Consider the following 26,622-nt stretch of genomic DNA (forward strand, 5'->3'; position numbering starts at 1 on the left):
CTTACAGGCTATGGAAACCTATGTCATTTTGTAATTTGGGTGAACTATCCCTTTAAGAAATGGCAAATGTTTAGTTTCACAACACAGGCATGTTTTGTGGAATCTCTGCATATATTCTGCTCATCTCTTGTAACATCCACTTCCGTTCCAGGAAACAACAGCCTAGCAGCTGTGTTACTTTGGACGTTCTATGTGTTCCAAGAGGTCATTCCTACCAAGAATTCTGACCCACAGTTCTAGGAACAGATGACTTATGGGTATAGAGTAAGCTGACTTAAGAGCATGGTGACAGTTTAGATTAGCCGTCATAATGAAAGTACACTTCAGCCATGCACTGCCCCATATGTGCACTGCAGTTGGTAGAGTGAGAGAATAGCCAACCAGTGGTAAATCAAATCAGTACTTTGCTCTGACATTTTTACTGTATTCATTCTTGTGAATTGGCAACAATGTGGGGTATTTAAAATGCTATTGATAAATAAATTACAATGTTATAGTTCACTTGACCTGTGGCGAACAATAGCACAGGAAGGGGAGACTGTTGTTGTAGTGTGGATGCGGACATGTTGCAGGAGAGCTTGGTCTCTGGGAGGTCCTCTTCATGAAGCTGTGGAGGCATCCCAAATGGCACCCTATTCCGTTTAAATTGCACAACCTTTGTCCAGTAGCGCACAATAGGGTGTCATTTGGGATGCACCCCATGGGTGGGTGAGACACTTCCCTTACAATTGAAGGGCTTGTTAAAAACACACTCCGGTCCTCTTAACTTTACTACCTAACTTCCATATTGAAGAGTGTCAGAGACTCATCTCTCCATTTAGCTCCTGTTATCTTGTACAGTATGTCATAAAATGTAACATTGAACTAAGATTTTCACCCCAAAAATCAACTTCATTATTTGTATTGTAAATCTTGATATAAATAGTAAGGTGATCTGCTGTACCCCTGACCATTACGTTCAGAAGAGGGAGAGAGAATTCCTCCTGCAGCTTTTCTGAACCTAATGGTCTATATATATATATATATATATATATATATATATATACACTGCTCAAAAAAATAAAGGGAACACTTAAACAACCACTACCTGAGCCACTTGTGTGGGTTGTAGACTCCGTCTCATGCTACCACTAGAGTGAGAGCACCGCCAGCATTCAAAAGTGACCAAAACATCAGCCAGGAAGCATTGGAACTGAGAAGTTGTCTGTGGTCACCACCTGCAGAATCACTCCTTTTTTGGGGGTGTCATACTAATTGCCTATAATTTCCACCTTTTGTCTGTTCCATTTGCACAACAGCATGTGAAATTTATTGTCAATCAGTGTTGCTTCCTAATTGGACAGTTTGATTTCACAGAAGTGTGATTGACTTGGAGTTACATTGTGTTGTTTAGGTGTTCCCTTTATTTTTTGAGCAGTGTATATAATATATATATATATATAATGGTCTACGGAAAAGCCCAACACCTCATCACCCCAAATGCATTTCAATTAACAAGTGTGCCTTGTTAAAAGTTAATTTGTGGAATTTCTTTCCTTCTTAATGCGTTTGAGCCAATCAGTTGTGTTGTGACAATGTAGGGGTGGTAAACAGAAGATAGCCCTATTTGGTAAAAGACAAAGTCCATATTATGGCAAGAACAGCTCAAATAAGCAAAGATAAACGACAGTCCATCATTACTTTAACACATGAAGATCAGTCAATCAGGAAAATGTCAAGAACTTTGAAAGTTTCTTCAAGTGCAGGCGCAAAAACCATCAAGTGCTATGATGAAACTGGCTCTCATGAGGACCGCCACCAGAAAGGAAGACCCAGAATTACCTCTACTGCAGAGGATAAGTTCATTAGAGTTAATTGCACCTCAGATTGCAACCCAAATAAATGCTTCACAGAGTTCAAATAACAGATACATCTCAACATCAGCTGTTCAGAGGAGACTGCATGAATCAGACCTTTATGGTCGAATTGCTGCAAAGAAACCACTACTAAAGGACACAAATAATAAGAAGAGACTTGCTTGGGCCAAGAAACATGAGCAATGGACATTAGACTGGTGGAAATGTCTCCTTTGGTCTGATGAATCAAAATTTGAGATTCTTGGTTCCATCCGCCGTGTCTTTGTGAGACGCAGAGTAGGTGAACGGTTGATATCCGCATGTGTGGTTCCCAACGTGACGCATAGAGGAGGAGGTGTGAGGGTGCTTTGCTGATGACACTATCTGTGATTTATTTAGAATTCAAGAAACACAACCAGCATGGCTACCAGAGCATTCTGCAGCGATACGCCATCCCATCTGGTTTGCGCTTATTGGGACTATCATTTGTTTTCAACAGGACAATGACCCAAAACACACCACCAGGATGTGTAAGGGCTATTTGACCAAGAAGGAGTGATGGAGTGCTGCATCAGATGACCTGGCCTCCACAATCACCCAACCTCAACCCAATTGAGATGGTTTCTCGGACAAGCCAAAGATTCCTAGATGCCCTTCCAGACTCCCTCCACCTACCCAAGGACGTCAGAGTACAAAAATCGGTTAGCCACCTGAGGAACTAAATTTAACCTTGCGTAACCCTAGATGCAGTTGCACCCCTAAAAACAAAAAACATTTGTCATAAGAAACTAGCTCCCTGGTATACAGAAAATACCCGAGCCCTGAAGCAAGCTTCCAGAAAATTGGAACGGAAATGGCGCTACACCAAACTGGAAGTATTCCAATGAGCTTGGAAAGACAGTACCATGCAGTATCAAAGAGCCCTCACTGCTGCTCGATCATCCTACTTTTCCAACTTAATTGAGGAGAATAAGAACAATCCAAAATGTATTTTTGATGCTATCGCAAAGCTAACTAAAAAGCAGCATTCCCCAAGAGAGGATGGCTTTCACTTCAGCAGTGATAAATTCATGAACTTCTTTGACGAAAAGATCATGATTATTAGAAAGCTAGTTACGGACTCCTCTTTAAATCTGCGTATTTCTCCAAAGCTCAGTTGTCCTGAGTCTGCACAACACTGCCAGGACCTAGGATCAATGGAGACATTCAAGTTTTTTAATCCTATATCTCTTGACACATTCATGAAAATAGTAATGGCCTCTAAAACCTTCAAGCTGCATACTGGACCCTATTCCAACTAAACTACTGAAAGAGTTGTTTCCTGTGCTTGGGCCTCCTATGCTGAACATAATTAATGGCTGCCTATCCAGCGGATGTGTACCAAACTCACTAAAAGTGGCAGTAATAAAGCCTCTCTTGAAGAAGCCAAACCCTGACCCAGAAAATATAAAAAATTATCGGCCTATATCGAATCTCCCATAACTCTCAAATTTTAGAAAAAGCTGTTGCACAGCAACTCACTGCCTTCCTGAAGACAAACAATGTATACGAAACGCTTCAGTATGGTTTTAGATCCCATCAAGGCACTAAGACTGCACTCTTGAAGGTGGTAAATTACCTTTTTTAATGGCATCAGACCAAGGCTCTGCATCTGTCCTCGTGCTCCTAGACCTTAGTGCTGCTTTTGACATCATCGATCATCACATTCTTTTGGAGAGATTAGAAACCCAAATTGGTCTACACGGACAAGTTCTGGCCTGGTTTAGATCTTATCTGTCGGAAAGATATCAGTTTGTCTCTGTGGATGGTTTGTCCTCTGACAAATCAACTGTAAGTTTCGGTGTTCCTCAAGGTTGAGTTTTAGGATCACTATTGTTTTGACTATATATTTGACCTTTTGGTGATGTCATTCGGAAACATAATGTTAACTTTCACTGCTATGCGGACGATACACAGCTGTACAATTCAATGAAACATGGTGAAGCTCCAAAATTGCCCTCCATGGAAGCCTGTGTTTCAGACATAAGGAAGTGGATGGCAGCAAATTCTTTACTTTTAAACTCGGACAAATCAGAGATGCTAGTTCTAGGTCCCAAGAAACAAAGAGTTATTCTGTTGGATCTGACAATTAATCTTGATGGTTTTACAGTCATCTCAAATAAAACTGTGTTACTATGGACCCGGGTCTCTCGTTTGACGAAGATATCAAGACTATTTCAAGGACCGCTTTGTTTCCATCTTCGTAACATTGCAAAAATCAGAAAATGTATGTCCAAAAATGACACAGAAAAGTTAATCCAGGCTTTTGTCACTTCTAGATTAGACTACTGCAATGCTCTACTTTCCGGCTACCCGGATAAAGCACTAAATACATTTCAGTTAGTGCTAAACTAGAACCCAAAAATGTGATCATATTACTCCAGTGCTAGCTTCTCTACACTGGCTTCCTGTTAAGGCTAGGGCTGATTTCAAGGTTTTACTGCTAGCCTACAAAGCATTACATGGGCTTGCGCCTACCTATCTCTCCGGTTTTGTCATGCCGAACATACCTACACGTACGCTACGGTCACATATTTTCCCTAGAATTTCTAAGCAAACTCCTGGAGGCAGGGCTTTTTTAGGTGGAGGCAGACTCGGTCTCAACCTTTAAGTCTTTATTGAAGACTCATCTCTTCAGTAGGTCCTATGATTGAGTGTAGTCTGGTCCATGGGTGTGAAGGTGAACGGAAAGGCACTGGAGCGACGAACCACCCTTGCTGTCTCTGTCTGGCCGCTTCCCCTTTCACCACCTGGATTCTCTGCCACTAACCCTATTATGGGAGCTGAGTCACTGGCTTACTGGTGCTCTTCCATTCCGTCCCTAGGAGGGGTGCTTCACTTGAGTGGGTTGAGTCACTGACGTGATCTTCCTGTCCAGCTTTGGTGCCCCCCTCGGGTTCGCAAATGCTTTATAAATACATTTGATTGATTGGTTTGGTATGAGTTGGACTGCAGAGTGAAGGAAAAGCAGCCAACAAGTGCTCAGCATATGTGGGAACTACTTCAAGACTGTTGGAAAAGCATTCCAGGTGAAGCTGGTTGAGAGAATGCCAAGAGTGTGCAAAGCTGTCATCAAGGCAAAGGGTGGCTACTTTGAAGTATAAAATATATTTTGATTTATTTAACACCTTTTTGGTTACTACATGATTCCATATGTGTTATTTCATAGTTTTGATGTCTTCAGTATTATTCTTCAGTATTATTATTATTTTTTAAATAAAGAAAAACCATAGAATGAGTAGGTGTGTCCAAACTTTTGACTAGTGTGTGTGTGTGTGTGTGTGTGTGTGTGTGTGTGTGTGTGTGTGTGTGTGTGTGTGTGTGTGTGTGTGTGTGTGTGTGTGTGTGTGTGTGAGAGAGAGAGTCTGCACACTCCAATCAGATGCAATTTCAGAGTATTCATTTTCTAAGCTTTTGGTGACCTTCCTCTGAGCAATAATGGAATGATTAAAAAGAATATGCTTCAAAATGTTGTATAAGTAAAAAGTGATTATATTACTGTGTGGAGGGGGGCAGGAGATGGACCAGATAGTGTAAGAGAATGGGACATGTTTCCTGCCATGAAAACACCATTGTAGGATGGAGGTTGTTTACTTCCCTTGGTAAAGTAACGGCCAAATTGTCAAGAATCTGCTGTGGAGCTATCACTACATAGAACATGATGCTCAAAGGGGCTCTTAATCTGATGGACCCAAAAAACGACCCTATTACAGTTCCAATGCATGTTTTCATCCCAATACCAAATCATTTCTGGCTAACAATGAAGTACCTTACTGTGATTGTTTTTCAATGAAAATGTCAAAAAATAAACAAAGTGCTCTCTTACCAAAGAGCAATTTCTCAAACAAGAATTTTGCTAGAACTGCCTGGGAGTGGTCTGAGTGGGGAAGGGGAAACTGAGAATTTGCTGGTTTTGGAGGTTTGGAACTCTCATTCCTATTGGTGTATTAACTAATTTATCACATGGTGATGTCACCATGGAAGGCCAAAGCTCCATTCCATCAAAACAGGCAGAAACAGCGCTTACACTAAAAGGGCATTATTTTCACAATTCATAATATTATTCCAACCTCATAGTGTGGAAATATAAGTACATAAAACACTGAGGTTTTTAACTGCACTGGGCCTTGAAGCAATCGCAAAGGTCTTTGCGGACAAATTTGAGGATCATATGTTACATCTCATCTAAGATTATGATATTGATAGTTTATTCCCTTATCACTCTCTTAGCAATTGAAACATGCAGGATGGAATTGAGACAGAAACATGTGTATCACATCATCATAGCGAGGTAAGTTTCAGATATGATACTGTATACTGTATCCCTCTGATGTCTCCAGGAGAGAACACTGTTTCCAGTGTCTCTGTGACCTGCATGTTATCAATCAGAGATCAATCACTGTTTTGCCTTCTTTAGCAACCTACTTTTCCCTCCTCTGCCGGAGGTGTAGATGAATCAAACACCACACAGAGGTGCAACAGCCTTTGTTCATTGAGAAATGTACACACTTCACAGCCCGACAGCTGCATTGATCTTTATTCAAGCTTTCTCTCAGAGTATTTGTTACGTTCCCCAGTTTCTGTGTTATGGGTTTGTGTATATGTATGTGTGTATTTCAGGAAATGGCTTCCTGGATTCCCCCAAGCAGCTGATTGGTCGGCTCCATTGCAGATTGTAGCTCTGATCACGCCCTCTCGTTAGGGGATACAGCTGTCGGCAATTACAAACTCCTTCTGAAGCTGGATAAAAGCCAGTGTTCCTTTGTTAAGAGAGAGAGCTTCTTGGATATCCTGTGTTGGTTGTTGAGCAGAGACAGTTTTGTTGAAAGTATTTTGTAGCTGCTACTTTTGAGTTATGTGTGTGCCAATAGGACTCAGTGTTTTTGATTATTGAAATTGTTTACTTTATGTTTGTATTATTCTGTTTAATTTGTTCCCAGGGGGGAAGGCACCTTGGGAGTGCTTAGGCAAGAGGCCTGCGGGAATACATATACCCGTAGTATGTACTCTGTCTATGCACAATAGGTAAGACCTGGGCGGACCACCCCCTGTATTTAGGTTAGCGCGCCAGGTGGCGTTAAGGTTAGGTAAGTAGTGGGTGGGTAGGCAGGCAGGTAAGGTAGGAGAGGGGACTCTTTAACTTTTTTTGCTTTGGTTCTGTCTAGCCACTTTTCCCCACATTACCATGTTAAGGAAATAAATTCCTAGTAAATGGTAATATTCTCTGCCTCTGTCATCCTTACCCTCACATACATTTTCACTCCACGGGGAGTTGAGTGTAGCAGAGTGTTGCGTTCCCTCCAAGAGGTGTGCGTAACAGTATTGTATGTAATTATTGTTATAAAAGTTAATATCATTCACACTCACAGAAACCTAATATCACAAGCCAATATGATAATTTCAAAATAATGGTAGTTGGTGTACCGAATGAACTGTTTTTCCAACGTACTACTTGGAGTGTGTACAGTACACTTTTCTTTCTCAATACATTACTTTTCAGTCTTACATAGACACTGTAATTCCAAATTCATCGCTACATGTCTACATTCATTGAGTGTGACTCTTTTTCAATCCCTGTGTGTGATTTCTATGGATAATCCCAATTGACCTGTCAGATGACCTAGAAATTGGACTTCTCTTCATTTCCATGCTGTATGCCAATATCTGTCAAAGCCCACAGTCCCTGGCTGCTAACTCTCTGCTCTTAAAGTTTACATATTTTAAATGTAACATTTATCTAGGTGAGTCAATTAAGAACAAATTCTTATTTACAATAATAGCCTACCAAGAGGCAAAAGGCCTCCTGTGGGGACTGGGATTAAAAATGTAGAACAAAACACATCCCGACAAGAGACTCACCACAACACTGCATAAAGAGAGACATAAGAAAACAACACAGCATGGCAGCAACACAATATGGCAGAGGCACAACATGGTATAAACATTGTTAGGCAGAGACAACTCTGTTTGATCGGTAACCTCTGACCACTAGCATGAGATGTTTTGGCATTACTAGCCTTTCAAAGGGTTAGAGACTTGGCCTGTTCATTGGCGTGGCCAATGAGATGCAGAGAGATTGCCAGGTTGGAAATCGGAGACACCTCCATCCTCCACGCTATCCTTCGGGACTCCTTGTCACAGAAACCCTGTGCACTCAGTCTGGTTGGGGTTGACAACACTATCTGATAATATCTCGCTGGCTGGGCCCCGGCTTGTTCCGGCCCATTTCACACAATCACACTAGTATAAGGATGTCCCTACCCCACCCACGATACCAGGCTATCTGGCTTGATTGGTCTTGGTATCAGACCTAGGTTCAAGTAGTATTTGACATCTTTCAAAATACTTAATCTGTGCTTGATTGAGTTTATCTGGACCAACAGAACCAATTAAATAGTCTAGAGCTGGAAGGTAACTCTGTTTTGTAACAAGACTGTGTTTATATGAAGAAACCAGACAATATCAGTTTAAATTAAGCCTTTAAAATCGATAGATCAAAATATCACCAAGTAACCAGGAGAGAGTGAGCAGTCAGTTATTCACAACAGTGAACCAATCTGTGAGTGGAGCGACGCTGAGATTCGAGCTCAACACGCCATGGCTTCCCTTAGAGGAAAAGACAAAGAACAACTTGGAGATGCAAATGAGAGCAGCAAACAGCTGGAGGATATCCAGGAAACATAGTTAAAATGCTCTCAATGTTCACCAAAACAAACAAACTGTTAGTCTGTTGTTAAAAAGGTTGATTTGCTCGTGGGGAAAGTGGAGTCTATCGGATCAGATATGCATATACAGGGCCGGAGCATGGACGAACAAGACAACAAAATTGGCCTTCTGGAAACCTAAGTGCAAACTTTAGAAGATGAACTGGATCAGCTCGAAAACAGATTGATACAAAATAATATGAGAACATTGTCCTTACTGGAGGATGAGGAAAAAGGGGAACTTTCCAGCTATGTGATCAAGCTGATATTGGTGGAGCTTGACGTGGAGGTGTCGCCGGAGGATCTGGAGCGATGCCATCGGATCGCGGTGAAGCAGAAGAACGCCAAATATCCTCCCATGGTAATGTTAAGCTGCGGAAATATCAGACCAGGGTCAACATTCTGAGGGCACAGGGGGGAAAGGAGATTAAGATCCAGGACCAGTCCATTCAATTCATCCAGGACCTACTGGTAGACTGCGGAAGAAACGCCAGCAATTCATTCCGATCGGACAGTCACTTGAGGAAAAAGTGATTAAGTCTCAACTCCGATTCCCAGCAGTACTATGGGTATGGAAGGGAACACAGAGAATGGAGTTCACAAGCACTGACGAAGCCATGAACAGGCTGCAGGAAACCTTTCCAGTTGAAAGAGAGCCCAGTGCCCCCAGGAGTGGCAGAAGCAGAAAAAAATGATAACCACACTAGGCCACATACAGTGATGCCCAAGACAAGCTTACCATAAATTTATATAATATTCCTTCTCCATCCCCCAATACAATTTAGACTCTATTGTCCCCAAGTAACTGTTTTTCTCTAGAAAGTAACTATGTAATTAGTAGATGCCAATGAGATACATGGACACTGAAAGGACAATACAAAAGAGGATATATAGCATGTAAGTCAATAATTGTCAATAATTTTTCTATGGATGTGTGTGTGGGTGAGAGAGTGTGAGTTGGGTGGGAGAAAGGGGGGAGAACAGAGAAGGGGTGGTGGAGAGGGATGGATTTGGTTTGGAAGAGAGAGAAGGAAGGACTTAATTATACTAAATTGTAATTGTATTTATTTTTTATGTTTTATAAGCCCATGGTAAAATGAATAACTGTTCTGTATAGATTATCAAAATATATGTACAATGTACAGTACTAGTCAAAAGTTTGAACACACCTACTCATTCAAGGGTTTTTCTTTATTTTTTACTCTTTTCTACATTGTGGGAAAATAGTGAAGACATCAAAACTACGAAATAACACATATGGAATCATGTAGTAACCAAAAAAGTGTTAAAACAAATCAAAATACATTTTATATTTGAGATTCTTCAAACCAGTCACTATTTGCCTTGATGACAGCTTTGCACACTCTTGGCATTCTCTCAACCAGCTTCACCTGGAATGCTTTTCCAACAGTCTTGAAGTAGTTCCCACATATGCTGAGCACTTGTTGGCTGCTTTTCCTTCCCTCTGCAGTCAAAAAGAAATAGTCTCTAGAATGCCAACTCTGCCCACCTGAATCCTATTAGAACCCAGGTGTGGTTGATATTTACCCCTGGCTTGGTCTGTCTGGAATGCATTAGGAGGGGGTCATACATGGCCAGTCAGGGCTATGGGGGGGAGAGAGAGATGCCATGCTGCTGCTCACAGAGAATTGATGTCAGAAACCTTGAACAGCACCTCCTCCCAGGCTGAGTGAGGCTCCTGCAGCAGTTACCACATTTCCAAGTGTGCATCTGAAATTGGCATCCTGTTCCCTATATAGGGCACTACTTTTACTTACTTTTGAGCCATGTGAGGCTCTGGTAAAAAGCAGTGCACTATATAGGGAACGGGGTGCCAATTCAGACACATCACAGTGTTCTTCTCACCAGTAGTGGCTCCTTTGCTACTTATTTCAAAAAGAGACAGAGGCATTACAATGTAAAGTTTTAATTTTGTATAGCAAATTTTCTTTATATTTTCTGCGATATATATTGTCTTTACAATGCGTGCAAGCAAGGGGAAATAGATATGAAGTCACATTACACAACTTTGCATAAATTATTCATATAGATATCTTCAACATGGGCAAAAAGGGGTTCTATACAAATATATACATTGGAAAACATATACTTTATTTTAACTATACTTTATTTTACGTCAGTATTTTCTTTTGATACACTCTTGCTTGGCACAATGAAATCATTGAAAAAATAAGCTGGTATTGTCAGTCACATCCTATAGAATACATAGGCATGAATGTATGTACAGCAAAATGTGTAGCCTGTTAATATAATTTTTTTAATCATGCGTGCTATGTCCAAAACACAGCACGTATGATTTCCCCAGGCAGGAAGTCAGGAAGTGTTTCTATGTGTGAGTTTTTTCCCCACGTAGCCCTGCTGTAGAATGTGTATTTTTTCAAATGTTGCTAAGCTGTGGAGGCTGTGATAGGAACTGTGACACAGTATATACAGTGCATTTGGAAAGTATTCAGACCCCTTGACTTTTTCCATATTTTGTTACCTTACAGCCTTATTTTAAAATCAATTAAATTGTTTTCCCCCCTCATCAATCTACACACAATACCCCATAATGACAAAGCAAAAACAGGTTTGTAGAATTTTTTGTAAATGTATAAAACTTTAAAAAAAGAAATATCACATTAACATAAGTATTCAGACCCTTTACTCAGTACTTTGTTGAAGCACCTCTGGCAGTGACTACAGCCTCAAGTCTTCTTGGGTATGACGCTACAAGCTTGGCACACCTGTATTTGAGGAGTTTCTCCCATTCTTCTCTGCAGATCCTGTCAGCTCTGTCAGGTTGGATGGGGAGCATTACTGCACAGCTATTTTCAGGTCGCTCCAGAGATTTGGCTGGGCCACTCAAGGACATTCAGAGACTTGTCTTTAAGCCACTCCTGCGTTGTCTTGGCTGTGTGCTTAGGGTCATTGTCCTGTTGGAAGGTGAACCTTCGCCCCAGTCTGAGGTCCTGAGAGCTCTGAAGCAGGTTTTCATCAAGGATCTCTCTGTACTTTGCTCCCTTCATCTTTCCCTTGATCCTGACTAGTCTCCCAGTCCCTGCCGCTGAAAAACATCCCCACAACATGATGCTTCCACCACCATGCTTCACCATAGGGATGGTGCCAGGTTTCCTCCAGACAATTCAGGCCAAAGATTTCAATCTTGGTTTCATCAGACCAGAGAATCTTGTTGATTGGTGGAGTGCTTCAGAGATGGTTGTCCTTCTGGAAGGTTCTCCCATCTCCACAGAGGAACTCTGGAGCTCTGTCAGAGTGACCATCTGGTTCTTGGTCACCTCCATGACCAAAGCCATTCTCCCCCGATTGCTCAGTTTGGCCAGGTGGCCAGCTCTAGAAAGAGTCTTGGTGGTTCCAAACTTATTTCATTTAAGAATGATGGAGGCCACTGTGTTCTTTGGGATCTGTGCCTCGAGATCTGTGCATCAACACAATCCTGTCTCAGAGCTCCATGAACAATTCCTTCTACTTCATGGCTTGGTTTTTGCTCTGACATGCGCTGTAAACTGTGGGACCTTATATAGACAGATGTGTGCCATTCCAAATTATTTCCAATCAATTGAATTTACCACAGGTGGACTCCAATCAAGTTGTAGAAACATCTCAAGGATGATCAAAGGAAGCAGGATGCACCTGAGCTCATTTTCGAGTCTCATAGCAAAGGGTCTAAATACTTATGTAAATAAGGTATTTATGTTTTTTATTCTATATACCTGTTTTTGCTTTGTCATTATGGGGTATTGTGTGTAGATTGATGAGGAAAATATTTTATTTATTCCATTTTAGAATAAGGCTGTAACGTAACAAAATGTGGAAAAAGTCAAGAGGTTTGAATACTTCCCGAATGCACTTTATATTAAATAATTTGCCTTTTACTTTTATTTTACTAGGCTGATGGTGCCTGCATCTGATGGCCAGTCTCAGCGGAGGGAGAGAGCAGCAGGCTGAGGGTCCGCCTCTCAACATCCCTCCATTCTCCCTTTCCTTTACTGACACAGAGTTGCTGAAACTTTATTTCTGCCTCTTGCACACATTAATCTTGTTACTCCTATGAACAAAGAAAGGGAACTTTTCTTCAATACTAAAAAAGACCCAAGCCACTAATAATAACAACAATGCAAGCCTATCGATACACTTTCCTTCTCATTCATTACTGCTTCAGTGCTTGTTGTAACGCTGAGTGGAAATAGGAAGAAAACGCATTTTATGTCTTATAAAACTGTTGAATAGTGCTGAGTGCTGAGTAAGAACTTAAACATGAACTCAATCATAAAAACAGCAGTTCTTTGTTGTATTCGTTGACAGTCTCTCTCTAGTCATGGTTTTAAATGTTTCAAAATCTCACAGTATCAATTTTGCTGTAGCTACGTTACTACGACACTGCAGACATGATAAACATTCGATTGGCCAGTAGTAGGTTTATATTTGCGCTTGATTTGCTCTCTGTGCCCACTGGGAAGGCAGAGTTTGTACCTTCAGACACATGAAATGGTTCAAAATAGCAACAGTTTGCGCAGGGCAGCTGAATCAGGTGCAACTACTGCCAACAGATCGAAACGCAAAAAAAAAAAAAAAAAAAAAAAGGAACATTATTGTTGTTTTTTAGAGAAATGTTTGGCGATCAACTAGAATAGCCTTGGAGATCGACCAGTCGATTGCGATTGATCCGTTGGTGACCACTGCTCTAGAAAGTTAGGTTAAATTCAATCTCGGGCTCCTCTCCGTGGTCTGATATTTCTCCACAGTTTAGAGGGAACATTGCCTGGAGCAGGGGTGCAACTTTCACTGGGGACAGGGAGACATGCCCCACCACATTCTGAAATTGCATTTTTGTCCCCCTCCCCAGTTTTATAATTGGAATGTGATACAAAACGAGGCTCGTGTGCTTTAGGACCATGTGGACGCCTCCGATTAATCGGGTAGGCTGTTTTGAGTGTTTATCCGACTGGATTAAAAAAACAAATCCCCCCACACACTTTTAAAAACAAAGTTTTTTTATTTGTATTTTTTTCCACACCCTGGCCTGGTGTGCCCCTGGCCATCCAGGCCCAATTCGTTTTTTAATTCACACTGAGAGAGTGGCTCACTGGGGAAATATGGCCAACACAGACTGCAACCTGTGATCTAATCCAGGGTCCTTAGTCACTGAGATCTGTTGTCATCTGAATTAGTCTAGGTTTTGCTATAGAAATTCCTAGACCGGAAAATCCTTTGTGCATTGGAAAGAGAACCCTGGGAGTGTGGAATGTTTTAGATTTTTTTATTTTTTTTACTCAACTGATATAGCTGTTGGTATTTAGATAGTTCAGATCATCTGTTTCTTTTCTACTTTACATTTTCAAATTCAGATCTGATGTATTTCACCCATATAAACTGTATTAGACTCCAGAGAATCAGGTTTGGAACCTGTTGAAACACTGGCCAGTAGACTATATGGCACATAAAATATCTTCAATTTATAACATGTTTTACCAGAGGAAATAGCTTATCACTTTGTGATTTTGGTTTATCACTCTGACTTCTCAAGACTTCATTCTTCAGATGTTTTTCTGACAGACAATCCAGACAATATATCCCAAAACAACTGTGTAACGCTCATCTATTTTAGGGACACATCAATCAATCAGTGTCAGTATCTCAACCCGTTATAAAGTGGTACCTTGAAAGTCTTATAATTGTCATGTCAATAAGAGTCAATCAATAAATAACCACTAGCTTGTGTTTGTGCGTTTAACGCGTTGTGTTAGGTCTCTGCTTGACTAGATTGAATGGAGAACTAGGGGGAGTTGTCACTGTCTTTCCAAGTGCCTGAACTGCACGTTGGGCTTCGGTTGGTCATTTTAGTCAATACCGTATTTCTCCGGAGACTGCTGTCCGAGTCCTCTTTCTTGAACTTGTAGCGTAATTTATTACAGCACGGGAAACAGAGAGTAAAGTCGTGAAGAAGATTCCCGCTGAAGATCATGTATATCCACGGGTTACAGCAGCTGTTTAGACTCGCGAGGAGCGCGGACAGTGTGACAGCGGTGTTCTCAGATTCTGGAAAGAAACGGAAAAAAAGGAAATTACCAAAGATAACTAATTTGTCCAACAGCTGTGGTATAAATCAACGGTTCCGTGAAATCACAATCACTAAACACAATCGCTAACATGCTGATCTATATTTAAACACCTGACATCTCCATATAGTGCACGTTATGGTACAGGATTAAAACGACTTTGTCTATGATGTCAGGACACCATACATGTTATGCCTATTTAGCTACATTTCCACTTAAACGATGTTATTATTATTTCGAGTCTATGTATTCTGTGTTTAAATTTCGTAACGGAATTGTGTGGTGTGCCTGGTGCTCAATAAAGGATTATGCACAATTATATCAACACGATCTCACACTCAGTTTGTGCAAATATGTACAAAAAGTATTTGAGCAGATTTCGTTCATTTTTGTGTGAAAACACACAAATTTGTTTGCGACTATATATATATAGGAAAATACATTTTCGGAGGGCAAACTTCGGAACAATCTTTTGAAAGTTATTGGAGCAATGCATTTTGGTCAATGGTGTTCTACACTGCATTTTTGTGTCCCACATTTATTTATATATTTATATAAAAAACGTGTTAACAACCCAATATTTTTAATCAACCAGGTTGTCATATAATAGTATAGTAGACTTTTTTTTATTTTATTAATGCCAATGCTGTTTTCTATGCTTGTTTTTGCTAAATATTTTGGGATACTGGTGCTATGTCAGATTTTATGATGGTTGACAGATTAGAGTAAAAAACTTTATTTGTCTTATTTTTGTTGTTGTATTGATGAAGGTATTTGATTGGGGAATGGGGATACATTTTCAAGATGGGAAATTAATTCACCAATAAATGTGGGGAAACAGAAGACCTGGGAAAAAATCAGTTTGTTTCAAATTCCCCTGGTGCAACTGCATGGTATTTGCCACTATAACAAGTCTGCACTATGATCAATTAAAACATATCAATGCAGTTAAACAGGTTAATGTAAAATAATGAATTATGTTGACTTACACTTATGACACTTCCATGGGCGTTTCATGATAATTATTACGGTCGTGTCAATCATGTTATATACTTAGGCTATTTTAAGGGCATATGCCAGCATTATAGGCCTACTGCCTCTGCCCAGAGGAATACCTCTGCCCAGAGGAATGCTCATGGCTGGCTGGCAGCTCTGGCTGCTCATGGCTGGCTGGCGGCTCTGGCTGCTCATGGCTGGCTGGCGGCTCTGGCTTCTCATGGCTGGCTGGCGGCTCTGACTGCTCATGTCTGGCGGAAGGCTCTGGCTGCTCCTGTCTGGCGGACGGCTCTAGCGGCTCCTGTCTGGCGGACGGCTCTAGCGGCTCCTGTCTGGCGGACGGCTCTAGCGGCTTCTGTCTGGCGGATGGCTCTGAAGGATCATGACAGACGGGCGGCTTTAAAGGCTCAGTACAGACGGGTGGCTTTGAAGGCTCAGTACAGACGGGCAGTTCATGCGGCGCTTGGCAGACGGACAACTCAGACGGCGTTGGGCAGACGGGCAGTTCAGGCGCCGTTGGGCAGACGGACAGTTCAGGTGCCATTGGGCAGACGGGCAGTTCAGGCGCCGCTGGGCAGACGGCAGACTCTGGCCGGCTGAGGCGCACCGTAGGCCTGGTGCGTGGTGCCGGAACTGGAGGTACCGGGCTAAGGACCCACACCTTCAGGCTAGTGCGGGGAGCAGCAACAGGACGCACAGGACTCTGGAGGCGCACAGGAGGCTTAGTGCGTGGTGTAGGCACTGGTGGTAATGGGCAGGAGACACGCACCATAGGGCTAGTGCGTGGAGGAGGAACAGGGCTCTGGAGACGCACAGGAGGCTTGGTGCGTGGTGCCGGCACTGGTGGAACTGGGCTGGGGCGGGGACGTGGCGCCGGATATACCGGACCATGCAGGCGTACTGGCTCCCTTGAGCACTGAGCCTGCCCAACCTTACCCGGTTGTATGCTCCCCGTCGCCCGACCAGTGCGGGGAGGTGGAATAACCCGCACTGGGCTGTGTATGCGAACCGGGGACACCATGCGTAAGGCTGGTGCTATGTATGCCGGCCCGAGGAGACGCACTGGTGGCCAGATGCGTTGGGCCGGCTTCATGACATCCGGCTCAATACTCAATCTAGCCCTGCCAGTGCGGGGAGGTGGAACCCCCCCCCGGCTATGCACACGTACAGGAGACACCGTGCGCTCTACCGCATAACACGGTGTCTGCCCGTACTCTCGCTCTCCACGGTAAGCTTGGGGAGTTGGCGCAGGTCTCCTACCTGACTTCGCTACACTCCCTTGTAGCCCCCCCCCCAAGAAATTTTTGGGCTTGACTCACAGGTTTCCAGCCTCGCTTCCGTGCTGCCTCCTCATACCACCGCCTCTCGGCTTTAGCTGCCTCCAGCTCTTCACGAGGGCGTCGATATGCTCCTGGCTGTGCCCATGGACCTTTTCCGTCCAATATTTCCTCCCATGTCCATGAATCCTGCGATCGCTGTTGCTTTCTCCCACGCCGCTTGGTCCTTTGTTGGTGGGTGATTCTGTAACGGCTGTCTAGAGTAAGGGTCGGACCAATCGCAGCGTTGAATGAAGACATAATGAATTGATTTACAGACAGACGAAGACGGTAAAACTCTTAAACAAACTACAAAACAACAAACGACGTAGACAGACCTGAACTTGAGAACTTACATATACACGAAGAACGCACGAACAGGTACAGACTACACAAACGAACGAAAACATGAAACAGTCCCGTGTGGTGCATACAGACACAGACACAGGAACAATCACCCACAAACAAACAGTGAGAACAGCCTACCTTAATATGGTTCTCAATCAGAGAAAACGTCAAACACCTTCCTCTAATTGAGAACCATATCAGGCAACACATTTAACCCAACATAGAAACACATAACATAGAATGCCCACCCCAAGTCACGCCTTGACCAACTAAACACATACAAAAACAATGGAAAACAGGTCAGGAACGTGACAGTATGACTCCAAGCATCCTCGATGTTATCCTCACAAATAAGCGGTGACGTCACTCGCTTTGAGACCTTGAAGTAGTGGTTCCCCTTGCTATGCAAGGGCCGTGGCCTTTGTGGAGTGATGGGTAATGATGCTTCGTGGGTGACTGTTGTTGATGTGCGCAGAGGGTCCCTGGTTTGAGCCCGGGTATGGGCGAGGGGACGGACGTAAAGTTAAACTGTTACATTGATGCTGTTGACCGGGATCACTGGTTGCTGCGGAAAAGGAGGAGGACGAAAGGGGGGTGAACGTAACCAATGTGAAATGGCTAGCTAGTTAGCGGTGGTGCGTGCTAATAGCCTTTCAAACGGTGACGTCACTCGCTTTGAGACCTTGAAATAGTGCTTCCCCTTGCTCTGCAAGGGCCGCGGCTTTTGTGGAACGATGGGTAACGATGCTGGGTGGGTGACTGTTGTTGATGTGTGCAGAGGGTCCCTGGTTCGCGTCGGTGCGAGGGGATGGACTAAAGTTATACTGTTACACTACCATGTTGTTGTCATGTTGTGTTGCTACCATGCTGTGTCATGTGTTGCTGCCTTGCTATGTTGTTGTCTTAGGTCTCTCTTCATGTAGTGTTGTGTTGTCTCTCTTGTCGTGATGTGTGTTTTGTCCTATATTTTTATTTAATTCATTTTTATTTTTAATTCCAGCCCCCGTACCCGCAAGAGGCCTTTTGCCTTTTGGTAGGCCGTCATTGTAAATAAGAATGTGTTATTAACTGTTTTGCCTAGTTAAATAAAGGTTAAATAAAAAATATGAAAAAATGTAAAACTACCTGTTTAAAGTGTTATTACAACCATAGTGTTCTTTTGTTACTGAAGCTTATATATCTAATGACCTGACAATGATCCACATCATATGGGTAGACAAATAATTTGTGTTATGCAGCAAAATACAAATAGCCTTTTTTTGGATGCAAACCAGTAATATGAATCACTGTTGATCTATCCTATTCTGATCTAATGAGATGGATGCAGGATTTTCTACGGACTAGAATCAAAGCCTTTCCCAGTCATGAAGAACAAAGCTACGCCTCTCTTGGTTCTCATTGGCGAAGACTGAAGTCAAGTTAGGGGTTATATGTCAGACTCTCCCATACCACTTTGCCCAACATGTTATGCCCCAGAGGTTGTAAAAAATACTTTTTTTAAGGTGATATAACTTGTATCCTTATTATAGGGCTGTGAAACCCATAGCTGAATGGCTTCAGACTGAACATTTCTCACTAGAAATTGCTGCTGACATTGAACATAGCTTAGGGTTAGGGTATTTCATTCATGTCAGACTCTCCTATACCACTATTCCTAACATCTTATACTCCATAGGTTGTACATAAACCCTTTTTAAGGTGATATAACTTGTATCGTTATTAAAGGGCTGTGAAACCCATAGCTGAATGGCTTCAGACTGAGCATTTCTCACCATTTATTTACAGATAGCAATTTCCGTTTTATAACTGATAATGTCCATTTATTTACAGTAGTGTGTTGATTAATTATTGCTTTCTTAATTGGAAATAAAGAATAGGTATAAAAATGTCAAATATACCAAAAGCTAAATCAAGATTTACGATAATTTAACCATGTTAATCATTACTGAAACATGCAAACTATAAACATTTAACCAGTTAAAGATAATGAATACATGACAAGTAGATACAAATATTTTATAAAAAATAATTCATAAACATTTTAAGAGTTGGCTATAACATGTGTATAAACAAAGTGAGTGTGTATGTAAGTGTTTGTGTGTGTGTGTATAATGGTGTGTATTATAGTTTCCCATCATACAAATGTATCCCCATTCCCCAATCAAATACCTTCATCTATCTCACAAAAAAAGCATGTTTTTTTCTCCAATAAAATTGGACATAGCCTTGTTGAAAATGCATTATGAACGAAATGATGAAATGTAAACGAGAAAGTGGAGCCCTGTAATAAATGCATTATGAAGAAAATGTCGTAATGTAGACTCCACGAACTCGTGTAGGCCTACTCTTGTCTACACGAAAAAGCGCGTTTGTGACTACAAGTGCACCAGTACCCCAAGGTATTAAGCGAAAACAAGCATAGAAAACAGTATTGTCATTCAATTAAAAAACAACGTAAGGCTACTAATATATTATTATTATTATTTTGGTGACAACTTGGTTGATAAAAAATATTGGGTTGTTAACATATTTGTTATTTTATATAAATAAATGTGAGAGACAAAAAAAGGCAGTGTAGAACACCATTGCCCAACATGCATTGCGCTAATAACTTTCAAAAGATTGTTCCGAAATTTGCCCCCATAAAATGTATTTTCCTATGAATGAAGTCGCACAACAATATATGTATTTTCACGCGAATTAAGCCACACAAAAACGCACAAAATACCTTTTGTAAATATTTGCACGAATTGAGTATGAGATTTTTTGTATTCTGCTTCAATTGTATACATATTCCACGTATGTGGATATTCATCCCAGTTAATTAGTAAAAACAATATTTTGGGGGGCACAGAATGGATACATCACCAAACACTTTGCGTAATCCCCTATATAGACTGTGGCTTTAACATGAGTTATTAGTAGAGGGAGAGAAACATACTTGAGTGAAGATAGCTCATGTTATTAATTGTATATCAAGGTTCACCTTTTGATTTTGTGTGCGCAATCGAACCTACCTTTCCCAATACAGAGAAGTCACTTACCGTCCCATGCGAAATTCTCATCCCACACCGACCACATCTGCACGATGAAAAAAGGTGACCAGCATATTATGTAAGCCAGGACAATCACAAAAGTCATTTTGACAGTTCTCAATTTCGCTCTGGATATAGTAGTAACGTTGCTAACAGAGTTAATTCCCATCAGACCGTTTTTAGACGCAACACCCGCGTGTGTGTTTCTGGTTTTATACCTTATGTTCTTCCATATGCTGTGGCAGATGAACCCGTAGCATATCATCAGAATGAACACTGGGATTACGAATATACTGACGGTTATCCAAGTGATGTACGCCTTTACACCCCACGGTTCTATGAAGTGGCCCCAACAGTCGTAGACAACCGAACCGTTCTTGATTTCACTCAGAGAGAAGATAAAGTATTGCGGTATGCTGAGGACCAGACTACACATCCAGGTGCTGATGATCATAATATAGGACCGCTGGGTGGGCTGCTGAAGGGTCTTCAGAGGGTGGCAGATGGCGATGTAACGGTCCAAGGTCATCATCACCATCATGTAGGTGGAGGCGAACATGCCCATCACCTGGAGGTGCTTCACTATCCTGCACAGGACATCTGGCCCGTAGAAGCGAAAGGTGATCTTCCAGCAGAGCTGCGGCAGGACCTGGAAGAAAGCGACCACCAGGTCAGCTATGCTGAGGTGCCGGATGAAGAGGTGCATTCTCGACTTCTTTTTCTTAGTGTTGAACATGGCCAGCAAGACACTGACGTTCCCAATCACAGCCACCACAAAGGTGATGCTGAGGACCGTTATCTCTATTTTGGCGACCTCTTCGTTTCTTCCAAAAGGATCGCTCCCGTTCGGGAGGACGGTGCCATTGCCAAGGATCCCCATGATCGGGTCATCCGTAGGACTGAAAACCAGAGACTGGTTGACTCCGTTGAAGAGGAGCCCATGGACGGGAGTGTGCATTGCACAAACCCTCTGTGCGCGCTTTGGCCCTAGTTACAGTTCCAGAGGGGCAGAGTTGTGTGAATCTCCGTATGCCAAATAAGGAGCTACCTGACTCTAAAGGGAAAGGACTCTTCTTGGTTTCTGAGCTGCTGGGCCTTTTAAACGCGAATCAAATTTCGGCCACCACGCCTTGTGCTGTTGTAGCCATACCCACTTGTGTATCCTATGGCATACAGTCAGTCATGTTGCGCAAAACTGGACACAACCCCCCCACATTACCAAACCGCCTCTTAACATAATAGTTTGAAGTCCATCTTTGAAAATGTATGTTTTGTGTGACAAAACATTATCGCATTGGAACTGGAATTACACAAACAAAGCATGTAAATGGTGTATGGTAAATCAATTCGAAATGTAAAATATTCGGTAATGTAAAATATTCGGTTGCTAAAATACAGTTTAACATGTACAATTGTTTAAAACCTCTTACAGGAATCCCGTTCCATATAATACCGTGAACAATTGCGGAATGCTTGATGTATTCCATTTAAACTGTAACTAGGCAAGTCAGTCAAGATCAACCTCTTATTTACAATGACGGCCTACCGGGGAACAGTGGGTTAACTGCCTTGTTCAGGGGAGGAACGACAGACTATTACCATGTCAGCTCGGGGGATCGATCCAACAACCTTTCTGTTATTAGCCCAACGCTCTAACCACGAGGCTACCTGCCACTCCTCGGACTATTATGAACACCTCAGACAGGAATCAAGTCCTACATTTGTATTTCGCTTAATTATAATTATTTATATACAGCCTACACTTTTTCGTTCTGAACTCAATGATTTGAAATGCAGCTCCAACGCAGCTTACACATCTGACACCACCAAAACTTCAGCTATGGGTTACACTTGATCTGATTGAATCTAGGCCTAAATAATTGAGATACACAATTTTACAATTTGAATACAGAATGAAATCAAGAAAATCGCCTCAATCGCCTCAAACAAAATGAAAATACTACCATTATAAACAATTTATTTTCCCTCTAGTCTACTGAGAGGCTGGCTGAAAGAGGCTCAGCTGACAAAGCATATACCAAGTTGTTTATTTTTTTATAAACCAACCCTTAAAAACAACTATTTACAAAAAATAACAATATACTGTGTATGCAATAGTATGCATATCCATTTGTAGGCCTATTTGGTTAGATGTGGAACATGAGTTAGATATGGAATATACACTCCAAAAGCCTTTCTCTTGGTGATGTTAACAGATAGACATTAGTTGAAATGGAAGCTGGAATGTTGGCTTTGATGCAGCTTGTGCACAGCTCAGTTCACCTTAGCTGTGGCAGCTTTATAATCAAGACACTGATGAACTGTTTAAACTTTGATGTTAAAATCGGTGCTCTTGAAATGTTGTTATATTGGCTATGTTTAAACTTTGATGTAAAAATCAGTGCTCTTGAAATGTGTTGATGTAACCTGTGTACATACATCTTTAGATTAATATCTAAATGCATAGTGTGCCAGAGAAATCAACTTCAAAGACCAAATAAGGTTCTCAACTGTACAAAACAAAACAGAGGCATAATATTTCAGGGTCAGATATTTCATAATAAGTCTGATCCACAGTGAATGGTGCCGTAGAGTCCAATGCTCCTCTGCTGTATAAAGCTCAATGACAGGGCTTGCCTTTCTGCCACATCACAGACAAGGACCAAACACACCAGTTATCTCACAGTATCAGATATGTGAGAATGAAATGATCAGACAGAAATCGCATTTTTCCAAAATACACTGTATATACAAAAGTATGTGAACACCCCTTCAAATTAGTAGATTTGCCTACTTCAGCCACACCCGTTGCTGACAAGTGTAGAAAATTGAGCACACAGCCATGCAATCTCCACAGACAAACATTGGCAGTAGAATGCCTTAGTGAAGGGCTCAGTGACTTTCAACGTGGCACCGTCATAGGATGCCACCTTTCCAACAAGTTAGTTTGTCAAATTTCTGCCCTGCTAGAGCTTCCCCTGTCAACTGTGAGTGCTGTTATTGTGAAGTGGAAACGTTTAGGAGTAACAACGGCGGTTTCCATGGCCGAGCAGCTGCACGCAGACAAGCCTAAGATCACCATGCGCAATGCCAAGCATTAACTGGAGTGGTGTAAAGCTCGCCACCATTTGACTTTGGAGTGTGGAAACGGGTCCTCTATAGTGAATAATCGTGCTTCGCCATCTAGTGAAAGCCTTCCCAGAAGTGGAGGCTGTTATAGCAGCAAAGGGGGGACAAACTCCAAATTAATGCCCATGATTTTGGAATGAGATGTTCTAAGAGCAGGTGTCCACGTACTTTTGGTCGTGTAGTGTATATTCTCCCCTCCCAGTCTGGGTGAAGAGGAAGAAAGAAGGAATACAAATGTAAGAAAAACGTTGTGTTAGAGATTAGATTCCGGTATTTCTGCATGCCATGTTCTGCAGAACTCTCCTCCCTGTGATGAAGACATGACGGAGTGTTCCTCACACTCTGCAATAATCATCATCTGCCCCTATCACTATAACAGGGTCCAGCTAAGAGGTCCAGCCCAGAGCCTACTGAGGAAATACAGGAAGTAGCATTGTCTCTTTCCTTTTTGACACCGCTTGTAAACATTTTATGAACTACTGATGTATTGTTTAACCATGTTTGTCTTCCTTTCCCTTCTCTGTCACTCTCTTATTTCTCTCTCTGTTGCCCCCATTGACCGTTCCTGTATTCTCACAACAGCGCAATCTTTTGCACTCGCTCTACCTCCCTCAGTGCCTCCCTCCTTCCTCCCTCTCCTGTGGCCTTGTTTGGTCAGGGAGTCTCGTCATTGTGCGGTTGGTTAGAGCTCCTCCTTGTCCAACAATTATAATGACGCCAGTGTGGTTTTGAAGTGACCCATGGTAACGTTCAACACAATAACTATAGCCCCAGAAAGGCGATTACAAAAACTGCTGTGGTCATTCAACTGTCAAAACCATTTAGTCATGGTGATGATACTAGCCATGTGCCTCTATTGGCATCCTACCACACGACACTGTAGTTTCACCAATGTCTCAGTTGAAAGGACTCTGGCTGTGGTCAGTGATGTAAGCTGATTCTCCAGTTCACACAGGAACCTCGTCTGAATTGTGTCTCAGTTAAATTGGCTTACTGGAATCATCAAGTGTTCCCACTAATCCTCTGTCATAGTGCACTAATATTCTCATGCATCAGAACCACTGAGAGGACCAGCCCTGATGCCACGGGGTTGCAGACCACAGTCTCATAGACATACAACATCTCTGTACCACAAACTCCCAGTGGGAGTTCTTCTTGTTGTGGTCTCCCTGCTAAAAGCTCTGTGTTGTTTAATGAACTGTCCCCCCAGACCATTCTGGGTAACTCTGGTTAGCTGTGTTCTGTTTGCTGCCTGAGGCTTGGCCAGCGGATGGGTTAGTAAGTTAAGCCACTGACTGCTGTAGCTGTAACTCTCCCCTGTTGGGGCTGCCCTCCCCTGTCTGGGCTGCCCTCGCCTGCCCGGCCCAGCCGGCCCTCCCCTGCCTGGGCTGCCCTCCCCTGCCTGGGCTGCCCTCTCCTGCTTGGGCTGCCCTCCCCTGCCTGGGCTGCCCTCCCCTGCCTGGGCTGCCCTCCCCTGCCTGGGCTGCCCTCCCCTGCCTGGGCTGCCCTCCCCTGCCTGGGCTGCCCTCCCCTGCCTGGGCTGCCCTCCCATTTCTGCGCTGTTTCTGGGGGTTCATAGGGGAGAGACTGATCTGTTATTATGCCTCGGGCTCTCTGTGTTTGATTAGCAATGGAACCTGTTGTGTCTGGCTGTCTGCTCAACATCCTCCATCCAAACCGTGTGTCCCTCCCTCCCTCCTTCCCGAAGAACAGAGAACCGAGAGAAGCGAGAGAATGTGTGTTATGTCTGCACCCTGAACGGACATTCTAAATCACCTTAATGACAGCAGGCATTGCTCCTTGGCTTAGAGTTCATTAGGGCTCTGCTTATACTTGCAATGTTGTGGATTCTTTGTCGACCTCCTTTCTTAGCAAACATACCTTGTATGGAATACTCATGTATAATAGAATATTCCTAAAAATGAGTCTATTGTTTTTTGTTCTTTTATTTATGTCTCTAATGTGATTAATGCCATAACAGTTTCAAATTGGCTTTGAATGATGAAAAATATAATCCATCTTTTTGCTTTACTAAGAATACCTAATTTTCTATTTATATGCAGAAAGCGCCAGGAAATACTGGGCAGGATGAAAAGGTTTTTGTCAATGTCAAAACTCGCCTATTCAAACTTTTCAGTTTCAGGATTTCATCAACTAAAGGGTCACACAAGGATCAGTCTCACCATGTCTGGGTTACAAAGTATAACACTCACAAGACAAACACGTTATTTACAGTAAACTGTCTTCTCTTTAGCTTCAGTTGGCTACTAGACCTGTGGATGTAGGTCATTATACTGGCTCTAACCACTGACCTAGTATATATTATGAACTAAAACTTGTAGTTGTGCACAAAGCCTTGGGATTCTGGGATTCCTCTCACCGGCTCATTGTTTAGTTAAAATGGGTTTGTTTCCTCTGGCTTGGAGGCTTGTATCTGTGACGGCCGTGTATTAAAGGGGTAACCCAAACTCTTACTGAGAGGTAGGCTACACAATGGTTTCTCCACAAGGCAACCCCATGGAGTTCAATTAGAGATGATTCATAGCGGCTACATATGACACCCACGCTCTCTGAAATTTGTCAAAACAACAATAACTCAATAAACAAAGTGAAGGAAAAGAGCTGCACCCTGAAAGGTCAAAGGCCAGTCTACTTCACTCCCTGGAGAAAAACATTTTATTTTACTGTGTTTGTATACTGTATCTGTCCATCAAATTAAATTACAATTATACATAAAATCAGCAATTACATGTCTACAAGTGAATATTTGTCTTCTACTTAAAGCCTAAATCAAATAGGACATTTCATCTAGGTTTTTATAGATTAAGACAAAGTTCACAGAAGTAGAGTTAGTGGATTGACCGAGCAGGGCTTTTGTTGATGCTGCTAGCTATAAATAATGGCTTCTGTACGTTTTATATACAGTACCAGTCAAACGTTTGAACACACCTACTCATTCAAGGGTATTTCTTTATTTTGACTATTTTCGAAAAAATACAATTCAAAAAAATAGTGAAGACATCAAAACTATGAAATAACAAATATGGAATCATGTAGTAACCAAAAAAGTGTTAAACAAATCCAAATATATTTATATTTGAGATTCTTCAAAGTAGCCACCCTTTGCTTTGATGACAGCT

At 42.2% G+C, this 26,622-nt stretch overlaps 1 protein-coding gene across 1 annotated transcript; it reads right to left on the reverse strand.

The window, feature by feature from the left end:
• Positions 1-10,489: 10,489 nt before the first annotated feature.
• Positions 10,490-21,520, reverse strand: LOC129855038 (arg8-vasotocin receptor-like). Its single transcript, XM_055922292.1, has 2 exons — positions 20,363-21,520; positions 10,490-14,638 (listed from the first exon to the last, which is right to left on the reverse strand). The coding sequence occupies exons 1-2, from the start codon at positions 21,309-21,311 to the stop codon at positions 14,376-14,378; spliced, it is 1,212 nt and encodes a 403-aa protein (XP_055778267.1). The 5' UTR covers positions 21,312-21,520; the 3' UTR covers positions 10,490-14,375.
• Between the last annotated feature and the right edge of the window lie 5,102 nt (positions 21,521-26,622).

The sequence above is a fragment of the Salvelinus fontinalis genome, chromosome 5, assembly GCF_029448725.1.
Source record: "Salvelinus fontinalis isolate EN_2023a chromosome 5, ASM2944872v1, whole genome shotgun sequence".
Classification (NCBI taxonomy): domain Eukaryota; kingdom Metazoa; phylum Chordata; class Actinopteri; order Salmoniformes; family Salmonidae; genus Salvelinus; species Salvelinus fontinalis.